This window comes from Procambarus clarkii, chromosome 23 (assembly GCF_040958095.1).
Source record: "Procambarus clarkii isolate CNS0578487 chromosome 23, FALCON_Pclarkii_2.0, whole genome shotgun sequence".
NCBI classification, from domain to species: domain Eukaryota; kingdom Metazoa; phylum Arthropoda; class Malacostraca; order Decapoda; family Cambaridae; genus Procambarus; species Procambarus clarkii.
In genome coordinates this window covers 34,536,425-34,557,421 of record NC_091172.1, presented here as the reverse complement: position 1 = coordinate 34,557,421, position 20,997 = coordinate 34,536,425, and the positions used below count along the sequence as shown (strand labels likewise).

The 20,997-nt window shown below is 43.1% G+C and overlaps 1 protein-coding gene across 1 annotated transcript in view; it reads left to right on the top strand.

The window, feature by feature from the left end:
* Window positions 1-13,255: 13,255 nt before the first annotated feature.
* The window catches only part of LOC123764012 (cytosolic phospholipase A2), a 69,206-nt gene continuing 61,464 nt past the window's right edge, over window positions 13,256-20,997 (top strand). Inside the window, exon 1 of the mRNA XM_069330165.1 lies at window positions 13,256-13,812. Coding sequence (XP_069186266.1) covers window positions 13,685-13,812 — 128 coding nt within the window. The 5' untranslated portion in view covers window positions 13,256-13,684. The remainder of the gene's footprint in view (window positions 13,813-20,997) is intronic.

Below are 20,997 nucleotides of genomic sequence, written 5' to 3'. Positions count from 1 at the left end.
TAAGACCAGCCAGTATAAGGTCTGGCCAGTATAAGACCAGCCAGTATAAGGTCTGGCCAGTATAAGACCAGCCAGTATAAGGTCTGGCCAGTATAAGACCAGCCAGTATAAGGTCTGGCAAGTATAAGACCAGCCAGTATAAGGTCTGGCCAGTATAAGACCAGCCAGTATAAGGTCTGGCCAGTATAAGACCAGCCAGTATAAGGTCTGGCCAGTATAAGACCAGCCAGTATAAGGTCTGGCCAGTATAAGACCAGCCAGTATAAGGTCTGGCAAGTATAAGACCAGCCAGTATAAGGTCTGGCCAGTATAAGACCAGCCAGTATAAGGTCTGGCCAGTATAAGACCAGCCAGTATAAGGTCTGGCCAGTATAAGGTCTGGCCAGTATAAGACCAGCCAGTATAAGGTCTGGCCAGTATAAGACCAGCCAGTATAAGGTCTGGCCAGTATAAGACCAGCCAGTATAAGGTCTGGCCAGTATAAGACCAGCCAGTATAAGACCAGCCAGTATAAGACCCCTGGTAGCGGTTGCTATCATTATTTAGGGTTCTGTTCACGGAGGTGTCGTAAGCTTCGTGAATTGTCATTGTATAGTTGTAGCTTAAACACGTCGTTGATATCATTATCTTAAACACGTTATTGATATCATTATCCTTAACACGTTATTGATATCATTTTCCTTAACACGTTATTGATTTCATTATCTTAAACGCGCTCATTGATATCATTATTCTTAACACGTCATAGATATTATTATTCTTAACACGTTATTGTATCATTATCTTAAACACGCCATTGATATAATTTACTTTTGGAATTTAATTGAAATTGATGTAAGTTTATTGAGGTATAAATACACGTCTCTCCCACTCTCTAGATTATCTGCAGAATGCAGCTCACAACAGTTTCCTTACCCCCCGGGCGCCTATTTACTGCTGTGTGAAACGATTAGTTTGGTGTACGAAATGTGTGTTAATGCGACGCCCTGCCCGGGAGTGGCACCCGGGACCCACCGGACGTGACTAGAGTGCACTAACCACTTGAAGAGTGTTTTGGCTACACACTTGAGTTTTACACACTTGAGGCCCTTCACATAACGTGTATACGGTCACCTTTTACATTAAGTGCACTTCACTTAACAATACACTTTATAATTAGTTAAAATTAAATATGTTGTCTCACTGTGCTCTACATTGGTCCTTAAGAGCCACACTGTGTAGACGACACCCCCTTTGTCCTACACTCTCCCCGTGTGCCCCGAACTATTATGTGGCACCAGTGTACCTGTCTCAAGTGTACCGTCTCTCCCACAGTGTCCCGGGCGCTGCACACCTGGAGGAGGAGCGCCAGGATTCTGAGCGGGTAGGTCAGCCTGTTGTGATCTGTCTGGTCATCTCTGGTGTACACCTCATGCTATGGTGCGTGGTCACCCCTGTGGCTGCCCTCCACCATGTTGACCACTGTGTACCTGGTCATACAGTCATCTCCATCACGTACGGGACGAGAGAGAGAGAGAGAGAGAGAGAGAGAGAGAGAGAGAGAGAGAGAGAGAGAGAGAGAGAGAGAGAGAGAGTGTGTGTGTGTGTGTGTGTGTGTGTGTGTGTGTGTGTGTGTGTGTGTGTGTGTGTGTGTGTGTGTGTGAGTGTGTGTGTGTGTGTGTGTGTGTGTGTGTGTGTGTGTGTGTGTGTGTGTGTGTGTGTGTGTGTGTGTGTGTGTGTGTGTGTGTGTGTGAGTGATATGATCATAGATCACATGACAATATTCTGGTTAAGAAACTTGAGCCGTCGATAACCAGGAAGACCCGTGTGTTGAACCTGGCATCAGGCGAGGCAGCCCCGAGAGCCTGAGGGAGCGTCTCAGCCTGCCCGCTCTGGGGGCATGACCTGTCGACTTGGAGGGTACGTCACGCCTCCCTTCTCTCACTTCTGGCTATGGTACAGATCTACCCGAAGGGCTCATTGTCAAGCGTGCCCTTCAGAGACCTCGCACTGGCTGTACCATTGTCTACCGCATTGTCATTTCATCAACCATCACCCATTCATCGCCGGAATCACAAGTGAATATTCGAGGGCTTTAGTTTCACTCTGTAAGTGGCCCACAGATGGCTTCATCTTCACCCTATACCTTATACTCGTATGACAACGTAATACTAAATCAATTTTAAAGCTACCTCAAAATAAATGCTTTGAAATGAGGTGAAGAAGGATAACAAAATCTTCCGTTTGCATTTCTACTCAAAGTGTTCCTTCTTCGTTCAAATTTTGTTCCCTGTTAGCATTCATGTTCTGTTCTTGCCTTTCTGCCCCTTCGTCCGTGCGTAGTCGTTCCCCTAAGGTATTCGTAGCAATAATTTATAATAATCTCTTTATCATTTTTCGGTGGTCTCTTAGACAGTGGTCAGCGGGATATCATTATCTCACCTTTTTTGACAAATGTTAAAATACGTGATTAACAGTTGACCGGAAGGCACATCCTCTGGTTGGGGGAGATGCCTCTGAACGCAACTCTCAAAATAATATTAGTCATTTTATCAGAAGTTTATCTTATCGATGAGGGTTGAGAGAGGGTGTAGAAGAGAGGCCGTGAGGCAGCAGGGGCTTCCTGGTCTTGTCTGGAGCCTGGAGGTCTGGGTGCATCGTGAAGGGGACTTCTGTCTGCTGGCTAAATGAATTAGTTTAATAACGAAGCGGCATCGCAGTTATAACCCGGCTGGTGATGAAAATAATGATATGACATTTATCTACTCTAGTCTAAGATTTACTGTGTTTATCTCTGAAATTCTCGACTTATTAATTGTTCAGATTGACACGAGGATACATGTGTTTACTGCATTAGTTTTACATAATGGAGTATATATAGATATATAGTCTATATACATATATAAGACGGAAAGCTCTGGCAATGTTTGGATTACACACGCGGCGCGATGTTGATAACTGAGCCTTCACTCGCCACGCCAAAGAAGTGACATACCAGTGTGTTGGCATCTGGAGCAAGAACACCCTCTGGCGGAGAATTCCTCGCCCTGTGCCAACAGCAGGCGCCATCTGTGAGGGTAATCTGTGGGGGCTTTGAGACAGTAAGCAGAGCGTATTGTGGAGCTGGTCGTCCTTGGTGGGTGATGGAGGAGAGCCAGAACCTTGAGGACAGGAGGGAGGGAGACAGTGACGGGCCTCGCCAGCAGACGCTCACTCTTTGTGGTACAGCACAACATTGCCACTCAACAACATTTCATGACAAACACGAGGAAGAAGAAAATATCACAGATCAAGTTCAGGACACTGACGACGAGTTCCATAACGCTGTCGAGTTTCAGGATACATACACTCAGCCCAACAAAGTTAACGATGAGTTCCAGAAAAATGACCAGAATTTTCATAACGGTGACGTTGCCCTCAGAAAGCCTGACTGTGGCACTAGTGGAGCTGATGAAGCCAGGGACGGCACCAACAACAGTGGCAACAATATGGTTCAAAAGGCAAAAACTCACAGAAGGATTCCTGCCCCATTGTCACTTCCTCCACCTTCGTCATCTCTGTTTTTTCCTGTATACACCTTGTCGTCCCCGTCGTCGCCGTCGTGGGAGGGGAGGTCGTCTCTACGACTGGCCACCATCAACGAGGAATACACTGTCGGTATGAGTGACAGGAGCAGCAAACTGGTGGAGGTCAGGCAGAAGTTCGTCGGCGTCCTAGGTCGACTGCGGACTAAGAGCGAGTGGTGGACTTTCGATGGAAAGTGAGTATATTGTTTACATGGCTTTGTTAGAGCACGCGAGACGTTGAGCGCTGCTTGTGGGGCTTAACATAAGGAAAGTCAGTACAAGAAGTTTAAGCTTAAAGTTTTAATGTTGTTTATGGAGGTTCATTATTTGTTTTCTCGTGGAGAATGCATCCCCCATCCCTCTCCTCCCAGGCCCACCCACCGGAACACTCCTGCGACGACACCCTCTTCCCGCCTCACACCTCTACCACCGCTCAACTGGCAGTCTGAAATCGTGGTACTCACCTAGTTGTGCTTGCGGGGCTTGAGCTTTGGCTCTTTGGTCCCGCCTCTCAACTGGTGTACACACTCCTGAGCCTACTGGGCTCTATTATATCTACATTTGAAACTGTATGGAGTCAGCCTCCACCACATCACTGCCTAATGCATTCCATCTGTTAACTACACTGACACTAAAAAAGTTCTTTCTAACATCACTGTGGCTCATTTGGGCACAAAGTTTCCACCTGTGTCCCCTTGTTTGCGTACCACTCGTGCTAAACAGTTTATCTACCCTGTCAATTCCTTTAAATATTTTATAGGTCGTGATCATGTCTCCCCTAACTCTTCTGTCTTCCATTGTCGTGAGGTTTAATTTAAAGAATCTTTCCTCGTAGCTCATACCTCTCAGCTCAGGAACTAGCCTGGTGGCATTCCCCTGAACCTTTTTTAATTTTGTTTTGTGTTTGACTTGATGTGGACTCCATGCTGGAGCCGCATATTCCAGTATTGGTCTGACATATGAGGTATTCAAGATTCTGAATGATTCCTTACACAAGTTTCTGAAGGCAGTTCTTATGTTCGTCAGCTTTGCATACGCCGCTGATGTTCTCATTTTGATGTGAGCTTCAGGGGACAGGTCTGGTGTGATATCAACCCCCAGATCTTTCTCTCTACCTGACTCCAGAAGAATTTTCTCTCCCAGCTGGTACCTTGTCTTTGGCCTCCTGCTCCCTACCACTATCTTCATTACTTTGCACTTGCTCGAGTTAAACTCTAGTTGTTATTTGTTGGACCATTCCTTCAGTCTGTCCAGGTCATTTTGTAGTCATTTGCTGTCCTCCACTGCCTTAATCCTTCTTATAATTTTACCATCATCAGCTAACATTGAGGAATGAGTTTCTACCTTATGGAGGATCATTTAAGTATATCAAAAACAGGATAGGTCCGAGTTCAGAACCCTGCGGGACTCCACTGGTGACATCACGCCAGTCTGAGGTCTCACCCCTCACTGTAACTCTCTGCTTCCTGTTGTTTAGGTACTCTCTTATTCATTGGAGCACCCTACCACTTACTCCAGCTTGTTTCTCCAACTCATGCAAGCCTCTTATGGGATACTGTGTCAATAGCTTTCTGATAGTCCAAGAGAATGCAGTCTAGCCTTCCTTCTCTTTCTTGCTTAATGTTTATTGTTTGGTCATAAAATTCTATTAAACTTATGAGACACGACTTGCCTTCCCTAAACCCACGCTGGTGGTGTGTTACAAAGTCCCTTTTCTCCAGATGTGTTACAAGGCTTTTTCTCACGATCTTCTCTATCATCTTGTTTGGTAGATAAGTTTAGACAACGGCCTGTAGTTTAGTGCCTCCTGCCTTTCGCGTTTTTTGTATATTGGAACTACGTTAGCTGTCTTCCAACTCTCTGGTAGGTCTCCTGTCTCCTGGTACTCGCCTTCCCGCGAGTTTAGAGCAGTTTTTCGGCTTTTTATATTAATGCTTGTTCACTGAGAGATACTGATACATGTGTCGTGTACTGCCACACATGTGATAATAACTGACGCAGGTAACACAGACTAACTAACACACGTGATACATACTGACAAAAGTGATACAAACCTGACAGGTGATATATACTGATACATGTGCCTCATACTGAAACATGTGATACGTAATGAAAAAGTAATACACCATGGCATACCCGGTTCTTTAATTCACTCGACCAACCGTGACTGTACAAAAGACATTGGTAGCCGAGGATATTTCCCCAACATCCCGACAGCACTTGGTGGTAAGCGTGGGCATAGACATTTCATCGTATCATTGAATTGTGTTGCTCACATGGCCCCACAAAGTGAGGTGATTCGATGAAATATCTGTGCCCAAGCTTACCACCAAGTGCTGTCGGGATGTTGGGGAAATAGCCTCGGCTACCAATGTCTTTTGTACAGTCACGGTTGGTTGGGTGGTTAAAGAACTGGGTATGCCATGGTGCATAGTGCTCCTGACTGTCTGGGTTCGAATCCTTCTGGGGTATGGAGTTTTCAGTTGCATATATGCTTGGGGACTATATATATATATATATATATATATATATATATATATATATATATATATATATATATATATATATATATATATATATATATATATATATATATATATATATATATATATATATATATATTAGTGTAGTGTAGTTTTATGTGATTTAACGCTTGCTAAACCATTATGAACACTGAAACACTTGTTATGAACATTTGAAATTGTTAGTAAGAAATTACACAAGTTGATACAGGCAGTCTCAGGTCAGGCGGGCAGTGGGAGGATACATGAGCCAGCCTCCAGAAGGCCGCTACCAATAGCAGCATTAATAACTCGCCAAGGCTTCACCACGGAAATCCTGCTACCGGGTCGGGTTGCGAGAGGAGAACTCTCGAGCAGAGTTAAACACAGATGGCAGTAGTAAGCTTTATGGTCATTGGGTCTCCCGCTCCCATTTTTGGAGATATATACAAGAGTTGTTACATTCTTGTACAGCCACTAGTACGCGTAGCGTTTCGGGCAACCATTTGAGTCGTCTGCGAACTATACAGAAGCCGGACACGCGAAGATTTGTGAGTTTGTGTCGTGACTTAGTGATTGTGGCAATATCTTTTTTTTTTTGAGATATATACAAGAGTTGTTACATTCTTGTACAGCCACTAGTACGCACTAGTACCACTAGTTGATCTACACCTTAGTCCCTAAGGTGTAGATCAATATCTTCTTGAATGACTCTTAATTTCTGACATAAAGTAGCCTAGTACTGATTAGCGCTGATACTGGCTTGGGCTTTTTATCATCGCTGTTATGTTGTGATAACATAATTTTAACTTAAGGTGTAGTGTTATCCTTAAGGTGTAGTATAGTCCCAGAGGTGTAGCATAGTCCCTAAGGTGTAGTATAGTCCTTAAGGTGTAGCAGAGTCCCTAAGGTGTAGCATAGTCTCTGAGGTGTAGCATAGTCCCTTAAGGTGTAGCATAGTCTCTGAGGTGTAGCATAGTCACTAAGGTGTAGCATAGTCACTAAGGTGTAGCATAGTCACTAAGGTGTAGCATAGTCACTAAGGTGTAGCATAGTCACTAAGGTGTAGCATAGTCCTTAAAGTGTAGCAGAGTCCCTAAGGTGTATTATAGTCCCTAAAGTTTAGCATAATTCTTAAGGTGTAGCTGAGACATTAAGGAGTAGTGTGGTCCTTAGCGTGTAGCGTGGTCTTTAAGGTGTACTGTAATTAAGGGGTATTGTAGTCCTTCAGGCGTAGTGTAGTACTTAAGGTGTAGCGTAGTCCTGTTGTCCCATTTTTTGACGTGTGGTCCAGAGTTATTGATTGGTTTGACGTTGGCCTTATGGCTCTCAACCTCTGGAGGGTAATCAAGGTCACCACAATAGCTTCCTGACCAGCCAGCAAATAAACTTTAATCCCGAACATAATCCTGGAGGTCTATGTTGCTGCTCAGGTGGCACAGTGGTACAGCTCTATCATCCCTACACAGTCCAGACATTCAACACCGAGCTAGTACATAATATTCGGATGTTCCATCCGATTTTAAATATTACACAAATGATAATATTATAGCTGTTACAGTGACTCTAAACTGCGAGGGAGAGTGTGACAGAGCTCGGGCAAGTAAACTGAGATACCTTTGTTAATCATCTCAACTACCGAAGTCCCCCTCAGTAAGGCACGGGGAAGATATTAAATGAATCAGCTAGGCACGGGGAAGATATTAAATGAATCAGCTAGGCACGGGGAAGATATTAAATGAATCAGCTAGGCACGGGGAAGATATTAAAGATTTAACAATCTTTTCCCGGTCACAAATTAAGATTCAATGCTGGCCAAGACGGTAGGGGAAGATGAATGCAAAGCACTGATCTCAGAATTTTTGTTAAACCCGACTTTACATATATATCTTCCCCGGCGAGGATGGTATCATTTATGGCATATTATTTTTTCATTCCTTTAGGAAGAAGGAAATCCCATTCTTAAACTGTATAATATGAGCTGCGCAATTGGGGAATTACTTATCTCATGGACCAACATTAATCTCCATTCCAATTCCCAAGATAAATCAAGAGATAAATCAATCTTTCTGTCCTATTTGTCTTACTAGTTACATCTGCATAATATTTGAGAGGATGGTCCTAAACCGTCATCTTATACAATAAGAACCATGCTGTCCCCTTTGACGCCTGGCTTCATGCATGAGAGTGTAACATAGGAGTCCTCATCTTGCACTCAGGCAAATCATACACCACCTTCCTAAATCTCGTCTGCATTAGACATTACATACTGACATGTCATTCTGAGTGAGCTCGCCAGAGAAAAAATTAGAGAAAATATATTAATTCAGGAAAACTTGGCTTATTAGGCAAATCGGGCCTTGCATAGTAGGCCGAGAAGTGCATTCTGGCTACTAGGTACGACATATATATATATATATATATATATATATATATATATATATATATATATATATATATATATATATATATATATATATATATATATATGACAATGTCAGACCACGGAGGAAAAATGAAACAGGAATTTCCTTAAGTACTTTCGTATAATAATACATCTTCAGAAGGAGTCAGAAGGATTTTCGTGATATACACACACACACACACACACATATATATATATATATATATATATATATATATATATATATATATATATATATATATATATATATATACATATATATATATATACATATATATATATATATATATATCATTTGATATGACTGCATATTCTGTATTGATTATTTTCTTGTTTAGGGCTTCTATCCCTCTGACTAGTGCTCATGCATCTTGGTTTAATTGGTAGAGGATTTCTCCAAATGTCATATTTGTTCGAGGTTGTGGGAACCGACCTGTGAGATTTATATTTATTTAATTTATATGAATTTATATTTACGTTAATTTATATACTTCGATAGCAATTTGTATAATGATAAGTGGACTGTATTTCTGCAATAATCTCAATCTCACAAATCGATCCTCTACACATTAGGGGGGGTTTATTAATTAAATATATATGCAGCCAATCAAACTACAGTAATAGACTACATACATTGAAAAGGTTCCTTATCTTATAGTACAGCAGGTTAGTCCACCAGGTATAACTAGGGTGTAGACACCAAATTATCCTCTTTGAGGTAGCTTCCATCACCCAGTAACTGATGCACAAAGCCTTGCTTCCTCGTCTTGACCTGTTAAAAGGGCGCTAGCTGTAAAGCCAGATACCTATATATGACAAGCTATATCAGAGAAAATACTGTACATGGAACATTGAAGACCTGGCTTAATTACCTTTAGTATGAGGCGATTTCGTGATCTAACCGGACCACCCTACCCAATGACATTAATGGCCACTAATGATAGATATACGGGTTTCGGAAAGACACTTAACTTGAATTTGTTGACAGCGTGTTGGAGATGGTACACCTTTGGTTTCCATAACACTACGTCCAAGTAAAATTAACAGGAGCCGAATTTGCTCCCGTGTGAGTCTCTGGTCTAGTATCAACAATGGCTGCCCTCCTTCCTCCCTCTGACGCCTGGCTTACATTGTCCACATGACAGAAAGTGATAGAAGGGTCACATTTACTCTACTTTAATATTGATAATTAAGTTAATGTATATGAGATGTTTTTATGATGGTAAAGTCCAAAGACTAATGTATTTAAGAATAATTCCCAGCAGAATAGCTGGTGAATTATAATAGTATGTGGTGATGATATCCCGTTTTCTTTAGACGGTAATTCCACTACAAGTTACGTTTTCTATGGGTAACTTGTTTATACAACACAGCTCTTATCTGTATGATTATTAAATGGTGTCGGATTTTCCGACAGAGGTCGACTAAAAGAAAAATTAACTATAGAGTGTATTACACTTTATTATAAATTTACACGTTTCGAACCTACAAGGTTCATTCTCAAGTGATGGGACAGGATTGGTTGAGGAAGATTAAACCACCCAAGAGGTGGCACAGGTATGAATAGCCCGTAATGTACTGACCTGAGGGAAAGGACAGGTCGTTTCTGATTTATGCCACTGGAGGTAAGGTACATACAGTTAGGTGATGAGTAAAAGGTAAGAGGTTGTGTTGTTGTTTTAGATTTAGCTTCTCAGAACGAAATGTGCATGTAGCACGGGCTACGGTGAGCCCGTAATTGAGTTCGGTTATTCGTGATAACCTTGTTACTGCGATATTTGGGTCACAGTTTTAAATGAAGGTGGGGGGGGGGTTTCCTCCTTTTCCCCTGTTTCTTTTCCGTTTTTGTTTTAGCGCGCTGGTTTTAGTCTTGTTTTAATAACATTATCTTGGTATTGAATTAGATGCAGAATGTTTACTAGTGAGTCCCATTCTTCAACTGCTTTTCTAATCATTGTAGTGGCTGGGGAATGTGCACCTAATGCAGCTGCTGTCGTTGGATTAATGTTGAGTTTGATGCGCAGGGCTTCAGTAGCTTTCACATTCCAGTAAGTAATGCAATAGTGGCGCCTCTGCTTCTGTTCGACAGATATGACACTTTTTATTAAGTATTGAGTATATTACCTCCCAGCAGCACTTGTAACCAAGTCTGAGTCTCTGTATGGCTACTGTAATGTCTCTGGATATCTTTTTGTCAGGCTTGAAAGAGTAGTACCCAGTGGCTTGTTCGTATCATATCGCTATCGCAGTGAGTCTTCCTTCCGTTACTTTGGCACTGTGGCGACTTTTGATAGTTGGAAGTATTTTCTTCTTGACTTGCTTCTTAATCTGTGAAAAACTTGGAGGTATTTTTACCTGTATAACAGGTAGAGCAGTGGCAGTTTTTGTTAGTGAGTTTGAGGTAAGAGGCGAAGGTCAATAACCTATATATACAATTTGGTGAGGAGTAAGGAGTAAAGGTTAGAAGCATAGACCTGGATCGGTGTGTTATTGAGCACTTAACCACAGTGGGTGATTAAGATTTGTTTCAAGCTCCAAGTTTAGTTACTTCACATACATTACATAACTGATGCACTACATAGTCAGTCTTGGGTACTAGTCCAGTATTTCACTGAAAAGTTGGAGTCGGATTCCATACAGAACTATAAAAGTAGATACGATAGACCCCAATAGGCTTGGGAATCGTAAGCAAGTTGATTGAAGGTTGAATGGGACCAAAGAACCGGAGCTCATCCCTTGCAAGCACAATTAACAGTCTCCGTGGTGTAGAGGTAAGACACTCGCCTGGCGTTCCGCGAGCGCTATGTCATGGGTTCGTATCCTGGCCGGGGAGGATTTACTGGGCGCAATTCCTTAACTGTAGCCTCTGTTTAACGCAACAGTAAAATGTGGTTTTGGACGAAAAAACGATTCTTCGCGGCAGGGGATCGTATTCCAGGGACCTGCCCGAAACGCTACGCGTACTAGTGGCTGTACAAGAATGTAACAACTCTTGTATATATCTCAAAACAAAAAAAATAGATGGATAAAATTAGACTAGTACTCTCTGGTGGCGCAAACGTCAACAGATTATTTAGACCAGCGGGTGAGTCAGTCCGCGCTCGGCTAGGCTAGCCACGCACAGGCCCTAAGAATAAAATATTATAAAGAGAAACATATCACTGGATCTTTACTTATTGGATGATTCATATGTATATATATGTGGCTCTCCCTTCCTAGTGATGTGATGATGACAGAATAACTAATGTGAACTTCACCTTGTCTCTGGTCTATTAAATTTTTTGATATAATGTATACTGCTTACTTTAGAGGTTGCTGTGGTACTGTTCTTGGTCCCATTATGTGACCATCAAACGTTTCTTCCACTTGCTCACCGACAAGATGGCAGTGGAATCCATAATTAACCAAGTAAACTAAAGCTCGTTGTGTTGGAGCCTCTTGGGATCACGACTATATTAGTTTGAAAAAAGACTGACAATAATCCAGGCATGTCAAACTGAGGGTCCCCCGAGGGCCATATGGGCCACATTTGTGTTGTCATGAGGGCCACACACCACAACTGAGGGTCCTCCGAGGGCCACATTTGTGTTGTCATGAGGGCCACACACCACAACTGAGGGTCCTCCGAGGGCCATATGGGCCACATTTGTCAAGTTTGTAACTAACTTAGCTAAACGAAATTTGGGCTACAGTTCCTGAGCGCATTATGTGTTAATAAACTCTTGATATATATATGTTAAACTAACTATAGTTTAACACAACTGATAACTTACTTAAAGGAATTTTTGGGTGCAGTTTCTGAACCCATCATATGTGCCGCTGTAACCGTTTCTACTAACGCTCATAGGATGGGTATGGGGTGCATAATAAATTAACTAAACTGGGATTTACTAAGCTTTACGTAACTCGCTTATGGACAGCCAAAAAGCATTTCATATATTGGACGCTTTTCAGATAGTGAAAACTGGTTGTGTACTTTTAAAGCTTGCTTGAAGAATGATCAGGGATGCAAAAATGTAGATTCCTGAAGCTTGTTTGTGTTCTTATCCGTCAGAACAGGTTGACAGCCACTAATATACACACATAAGTGCGTTTCTCAACGCTGTGTTGAGTAACGTATTACGTTTACAGGCAGTGTATTTGTGCTCCAGGTAATACTTGTCAGTGATTGCTAGGATGAGTTTTAATGGAAGACGGTACGTAAGTGAAGCATATTGGAAAATCTGTCATATAAGATTCTTACATTTCATTATTACACTCTCCTTATATTATAGGCAAGGATGTGTGGCAACTTGTATTTTCTTAATGGGAGAGTTTTACGAGAGGAAGCAGTTCCTTTAAACCACGTCAGCGTGCATGCCAGAGTTTGCAAACGAAGTATTTTTGACATATTTCTTTACAATTAAATATAACCATGTTGACGCATCGAATGATGAATTAAACTGTCTCTGTAATATATTAGAAAGTGGGTGAAGTAATGCTTAAACTAACTAAGATGCCCTCAAACCCCGCAAAGAAAACGTCATGATTATCTCCCAGCAGGTCAATGGAAAGTTGCCAGACTGCTTGGTAATCAAAACAAATGCCAAGTTTTCGTGCTCACTTAGCACGTAAATTTGCAATAGTATATTGATCCACAAAACAAAAATAGACCTCAAACATATCTGCGCCAAAATATATTAGGCTGCGAAGATTAGTGATAGGGTTTAAACAATTGAAATTAGAGTTGGGGAGAGAGAGAGAGTGGCGTGTCTCCGGCAGCGGGCAGTATGGTGGTAGTGGTGGCGGCCAGGACTCTCACGCAGACGTGACGTGCAGCTAGTGGTGGATGGTGGTGCTGGCTGGTCGTCCTGGCTGGTAGTGGTGACAGATCCTACGGACTGGTCGTGGTAGCTTGTCCTCTGTATACCGCCTGGTCCCGTTAATTATTGCTGGCGCTTATACATGCACAACGTATAGATTACCACTGATTATATCACTTAAATTATTGACGTTTACGGCAGCTAGACCAGCACTTAGAACTGTTAAGGTGTAGTGAAGGCATATGTCCAAGGTCTCCTCGTATTGTATTGTCGCGTTTGATCACCGCCGCCACCACACTCCAGCAGCCGAGCTACTCACCAGAGAACATCCAGCCACAAAGAGTGTGACGCTCACCAAGAAGCGTGTATACGGAGGCAAGAGGGTTAACCTGAAGGAGGAAGGAGGAGGAGATGGGGCAAGAGGGCAGCGAGGAGACGGTGGGTAACATGGAGCCCCGGTACCCTAAGCCAGCCCACCCCACTCTCAAGCTCATACCCAACCTCAGAGACCGTACCACAAGCGCCATGTGGGATGCCGCGTAAGTATATCTATATATGTATATACTCTTGAGGTGTGGTGGAAAGTCTGGAGATATGGCGCGCCTCAAATAGGCTTGTGCAGTGTGGTGGAATTATGTCACTGGGATGTATGGCTAGCGTATGAAGGGTAGTTAGGTAGCTTGTGCAAGAGGTACAGCTAGCCGCTGTTGTGGTGGGCAGTTTAACGTGTGGCATGACAAGAGGCTTGCTGTGTGGTGGGAAATGTAATTTGTGGTGGAGTGACAGCTAGGACGTTAGCTGTGTGGTGGAAACGTTTTGGTGTGGCATGCTGTTAGACCTAGTGAGGTATTATGGTGTGCTGCGAACCGTTGTTGTGGTAATGTGGTGGAACACGTCTGTGGGGTATGAAAGCCATAACACGTACTACAATGATTGTTGAATTACTGTGGGACTCCACTACTATCCTGTGGGAGGTGGCAGTCGGTTAGTCTCATGGTGAGTTCACGAAATGGTGGAAACAGCTATAATTGTGGGAGTGAAGACGATTATTGCGGTGAAGGGTGGCGTTGTGAAGGCACACATTGTGGAATATGAAACATGGTCTTGGAGATAGACAGGTATTTTGGTGGAGACTGGTGCTGCGGAGGACACGTTTGTGCCGAAAATTACCCCCTCTCTCAACTGCTTTCCGTCTTGCCCCCCCCCCCCCCTCTTTCTCTCTTTCTCTCTCTCTCTCTCTCTCTCTCTCTCTCTCTCTCTCTCTCTCTCTCTCTCTCTCTCTCTCTCTCTCTCTCTCTCTCTCTCTCTCTCTCTCTCTCTCTCTCTCTCTCTCTCTCTCTCTCTCTCCTCTCCTCTCCTCTCCTCTCCTCTTCTCTCTCCTCTTCTCTCTCCTCTTCTCTCTCTCTCTCTCTCTCTCTCTCTCTCTCTCTCTCTCTCTCTCTCTCTCTCTCTCTCTCTCTCTCTCTCTCTCTCTCTCCTCTCCTCTCTCTCTCCTCTCCTCTCTCTCTCTCTCCTCTCCTCTCCTCTCCTCTCCTCTCCTCTCCTCTCCTCTCCTCTCCTCTTCTCTCTCTCTCTCTCTCTCTCTCTCTCTCTCTCTCTCTCTCTCTCTCTCTCTCTCTCTCTCTCTCTCTCTCTCTCTCTCTCTCTCTCTCTCTCAATTTCAAAATAACGATAGAACATTAGACTGGTGGTGGGTGAGTTTGTCATTACAAATGCAGACAAAGCAATACTGATATAATTAAGGCGCCACAGCAGTCGTCAGTGACGATAACTCCAGACCCATCGTGCCTATCTACAGGCAAATGATAACATGCTTACAGCTTTTGATAGTTACATCGTAGTCCAGAGTGTCTGCAGTTGATCAAGTTCCGTTATGTGTGTTAAATGCGTGGGCGTGGTTAATTATCACCACCGGATGCATCACACACTATCTTCACTACAGAACTGTGAAGTAAAGCATGGAAGAAAATTTGTTTGATCGTCCGAGCTAGACGACCTTCGACTCACAGCTTCGTATCTTGAGGTTATCTTGAGCCAGTATCATCCTATGCAGATGACACAAAAATCAGCATGAAAATTACCTCTGCTGAAGACATTGAAAAACTACAAGCAGATATTAATCAAGTTTTCGACTGCCCAGCAGAAAATATAAAACACGATGATTAACAGAGATAAATTTCAGGTTCTCAGGTGCAAAAATGAGGACTCTAAACATAATACAGGGTACAAAATACAATCAAATCTGCCCATAGTAGAAAAGGCAGCATGTAAAGGATTTGGAAATAATGATGTCTAACGACCTAACGTTTAGGGAGCATAACCAAGCAAATATTGCGTCAGCCAGAAAAATGATAGGATGGATTACGAGAACTTTCAAATCCAGGGATCCCATCACAATGGTTGTACTCTTCAAATCACTTGTGTTGTCCCGTCTTGAGTACTGCTCAGTACTCACTTCCCCCTTCAGAGCAGGAGAGATTGCAGAAATAGAGGGAGTACAGAGAACATATATGGCACACATAGACGCGATAAAGCACCTAAATTATTGGGATCGTCTCAAAGCTCTCCAAATGTACTGGGTAAAAAGGAGACGAGAGAGATATCAAATAATATACACGTGGAAAATACTGGAGGGACAGGTCCCTAAATCTACACAGTAAAATAACAACGTACTGGAGTGAACGATATGGAAGAAAATGCAGAACAGAACCAGTGAAGAGCAGAGGTGCCATAGGCACAATCAGAGAACACTGTATAAACATCAGAGGTCCGCGGCTGTTCAAGACCCTCCCAGCGAGCATAAGAAATATTACCGGAACAACCGTGGACATCTTCAAGAGAAAACTAGATTGTTTTTTCCAAGGAGTGCCGGACCAACCGGGTTGTGGTGGGTATGTGGGCCTGCGGGCCGCTCCAAGCAACAGCCTGGTGGACCAAACTCTCACTAAGTCAAGCCTGGCCTCGAGCCGGGCTTGGGGAGTAGAACTAACTCCCAGAACCCCATCAACCAGGTATATGTGTGACGACAGCTGGAGAGGATGGGCTGGCGTGGAATCTTGTTGGATCGGAGAAGTAGAAATTCTACTAACTAATGGTTATCATTAATAAATGTTCAATTATTATTTCATTCTCTTTACATAAAAGCTCAGAAAGATTTGTGCCAACATTTGCAATGTTACAGCCTATAACTATTATCTTTGTCGGAGGACGACTGGCTGGCAGCCTTGACTCTAAGCTCAATATTCTATTAGGATTACGATAAGATGTTTTACTCATGAAATCATGCTAACAAATATTTACTGTACATGCGGGGAATTGATCATATTGAAATGATTGTGTAACTTGTTTATATTATACCTCTGTGGTTGAAAGTACTCACTTAAGAGATGGTTATATAAAGGTGAACAACATATACATGTGAGAAAGTTAATATGGAAATTAAACACTTTTAAATAAGAAATTTGTCTGACCTTACCAGGATAGCGGGTTAACTTGTCTAATTCATTAACAATTTAAATACTTAGGTTAGTATGGCTCTAATATAGTGTAAATATATGAATGTCTCGAACGTTTATCAATTCTTCTTGATCCACTTTCTGAAACACATTACTTGTGTGGGGATGAATTTGGTCCAGAGTTGTACCAGCTCTAGAAGGTTAGACAACATTGCACGGCTTATAGTGAATAAGTGAACTGTGCTAGAAAAAGATGCGACTGAAACTAACTTCATTCCTTGTTGCGAGAGAGGAAAATGGATTGTGAGTCAGTGCACCAGAACACTCCCCCCCCCCCCCCCCGACTAGCAGCTGAAAGGCAGGACCTTGGTAATACTAGAATTAAACATACTAGTCTAGGTGAGTACACAGTCTACTCACAATTAAAAAAATGCAAAGTACTAAGGATGAATGGAAATCAAGATACAGTACCAAGAACCTTCATATTCGAGGTAAGACAACTCCTAATATCGGAAATGGATAATAATCCATAATACCAAATGCTAGACCTACTTGCCGAACACTTCCAGAGGAGGAAGTAACAGAACTAAGTATGCTCACTCTGCCACCAGCATCAATTATTCGATTTCTACTCGTAAACTGAGAGCGATTGTACTTGAACACATTTTTTTGTGTTATCATACTTAAGCACATCTACCTTTATACTTTTACCCTTAACTATGTGAAGGTTTACAGTTTGATACTAAAATCGTCATCTGGCAGGACGGTTGTCATACATGGGCATGTTGCCACTGACATGCTATGAAGGTCTAAAGGGTCTAATGACAGGACATTCAATAATTTAAAGTTGGAGAGTACGACCCAGTTCTTGCTCACAACGTTGGCACGTGGAGTGCTTAAGATTGGGAGATTCGTATCTTGAAGCCATCTGCCACAGAGATAAGGTATCCTAGTCGAGTTAAATTTCACCAAATATATAAGAGTTTAGCTGCTCTATATTTGCGTTATATTTACGTGATTTTGTATGTATATAACAAAAGCTGGACTCTTTATTATCTACAGTGAACAGGTTATTTGTAATTGTTATTATGAGGACTGTGGAACATTTCCAGGTAGCAGACTCGTGTACAGGTCATTATACCCCTTCACTCACTCACTGTGATGGCTCAGTTGGTGCCGGGCACAGCAGGAGCAGCTGTGTGGACACTTGAATGTCACACACAACAACAACTCAAGAGTATGATTTGGCTTCGACTACATAACAGAGCCTCGACTACACCGCTGGGCCTCGACTACACCGCTGGGCCTCGACTACACCGCTGGGCCTCGACTACACCGCTGGGCCTCGACTACACCGCTGGGCCTCGACTACACCGCTGGGCCTCGACTACACCGCTGGGCCTCGACTACACCGCTGGGCCTCGACTACACCGCTGGGCCTCGACTACACCGCTGGGCCTCGACTACACCGCTGGACCTCGACTACACCGCTGGGCCTCGACTACACCGCTGGGCCTCGACTACATCGCTGGGCCTCGACTACACCGCTGGGCCTCGACTACACCGCTGGGCCTCGACTACACCGCTGGGCCTCGACTACACCGCTGGGCCTCGACTACACCGCTGGGCCTCGACTACACCGCTGGGCCTCGACTACAGACATTGAACACTTCGCCGTACCCAAAGGTGTTCGTGAAGGTGACACTGATTACAGCCACCAGAAGAAACATTGTTATCAACGACAGCAGCTCTGCTCTTCACACAACACAAATATGCCAACAATCACTTGCGTGTCAACAGAACTGTGAACACAACTGTACAGTTGTTATGGAGTTCCCTCTCACAATGACCTTGTTGAAAAGTTAGCAAAGGATGCAACTGAAAAAAAGTTGAAATGGATTCACACAGTCATGTATCTCAGAGATACCCTCATCTGTACACGGCGTGTGTGACCGGCCGACGCAGCTCAACACTGACTCTCAGCAGAACAAGTGATCACTTTGACAAAGTAGTAGACGTAGCCGTCTCTATAAAGAGAGGGTCCTCTAGCATAAAAAAATAAGAGATATAATGTTAGTGTTTTATAATATATAATGTGTCGTTGGTGTGTGACGTCATTATAACATCATAGTTTCATCCTGGCTCTGGTTTCAGGCGTACTCTTCCCTCGGATACAAGTCGTATACGAACACACAACAGTTCGCCACGGAGTTTAAAACCTACCTAACTTTATACAACACAACCTAACCGAGCCTAACACAGTCTAACCAATCAATACATCGTAAAATAACAATACACTGTAAACTGTTTTCGCAATAGAGAACGAGCTTTGTCGAGGCGTCCGTCTTCTGTACTCTTTGACCCTTCCCACTTTATCAACCTTATCAATTCACCTGAGAAAATATATCATTATCACGTCTATTCATTTATTTCGTCGTATTATAATCCACAGGTCTGGCAGGAACCTCGTTGCACACCTTCACTTTCTCCAGTTTGGTTTTATGTGTCAGTTCATTTACTTATTCCAGGAATAATTTAGGTCCAAGTAGCAACCCTTGTGGTACCCTACTCTACTTATTTTCTGAGTTTACTCCTTTGTGAGGTCTCTCCTCATAAGAACCCTTGCTTTCTCATCAGAGAGGTACTCTCTAATCTAATTTAGCAATTTCCTTGTTAACTTTACTTGATTCTCTAGTCTTTATAGCAGTCATGTGTGTAAAACTATCAGATGCGTTTTGACAACTATGATGAAAGTTTAAACCTCTAGATAATCCACTAATATCCTCATTATCCTCACTAGTATTTGGAGGGAATGCATGTGGATTTAGAGGTTCTTGCCTGTACCCTGAATATAGGTAGATGGTTGGGTGTCTCTCAGTCTTTTGGGACTTACTCTTTATATATATTGTCACTAAGAACTCTAAATGACCCGACCAGGATTCGAACCCATGACGTTCATGATCACCCCCAAACGTACACAGTACCATGACCCGTTTGGGGGTGATCCTGAACGTCATGGGTTCGAATCCTGGTCGGGTCAAATAGTTCTTTGTGATCTATGGCTTGCGTGTTCCTGCAGCCGTTCTCACATATTGAAGTGTATAGCATCACCAGGAGTTTCTTCAGCGGTCTTAGTTATGATGCACAAGGAAACTTGATCAGATCACGAAGACTTTTGTCTCATCTTCCTCCTGAGTGTTTCCTCACTTCCTCTCCTGCCGTGTCTCAGCTTCTGAGAGTGTTGGCTAGTTGCACAGTCTCCCTTGTGCTTGGTGCAGCCTGATGGCTAGTTGCACAGTCTCCCTTGTGCTTGGTGCTGCCTGATGACTAGTTGCACAGTCTCCCTTGTGCTTGGTGCTACCTATTGGCTAGTTGCACAGTCTCCCTTGTGCTTGGTGCTACCTATTGGCTAGTTGCACAGTCTCCCTTGTGCTTGGTGCTGCCTGATGGCTAGTTGCACAGTCTCCCTTGTGCTTGGTGCTGCCTGATGGCTAGTTGCACAGTCTCCCTTGTGCTTGGTGCTGCCTGATGGCTAGTTGCACAGTCTCCCTTGTGCTTGGTGCTGCCTGATGGCTAGTTGCACAGTCTCCCTTGTGCTTGGTGCTGCCTGATGGCTAGTTGCACAGTCTCCCTTGTGCTTGGTGCTGCCTGATGACTAGTTGCACAGTCTCCCTTGTGCTTGGTGCTACCGCCAATTCATTTTTGTGAAAACTTCCTGAAAATTTCGCTAAAGATCGATGTGTATGGATAGTAAAAAAATGTAAAGTCTTCAAGGAGGTAGTTGGTGCTACTAACTACACATAACCTTAAATATAAATAAGAAAAAAATAGCTAAGCAGCAGAGCCCAGGAGCTGAAGTCCCATGTGCTTGCACAAGGCAGTCCCGCAAGCACAGTTAGGTTAATACAAACGAGCCAAACACGTGCATATATAAAAAAGCACTTCCGACCGATTCATTAAAAATGTGACGTATAATAATTAATTATTAATTCATACAAATTAAACACCGTAATATTCACGTTTTCCATACATTGGCCTGAATAGCTTAGATGGGTTGCTTAGCCTTGGTAGTTCCTAGTTACGACAAACAGTTCATATTTTTACGGAGTTCACTCTATTTTCGAGTGAACAGAGAGCCGACCGCCTGGTCCTCAGGGTAGTAATGACTGGAGGAGCGGAGTTCCGCTCACCACAGTCTCGGTCACGTACCACAATTACTGGAAATCCCTCCACCTGGTCCTAGTACAACACCTCCACTCGCTCTTCCTT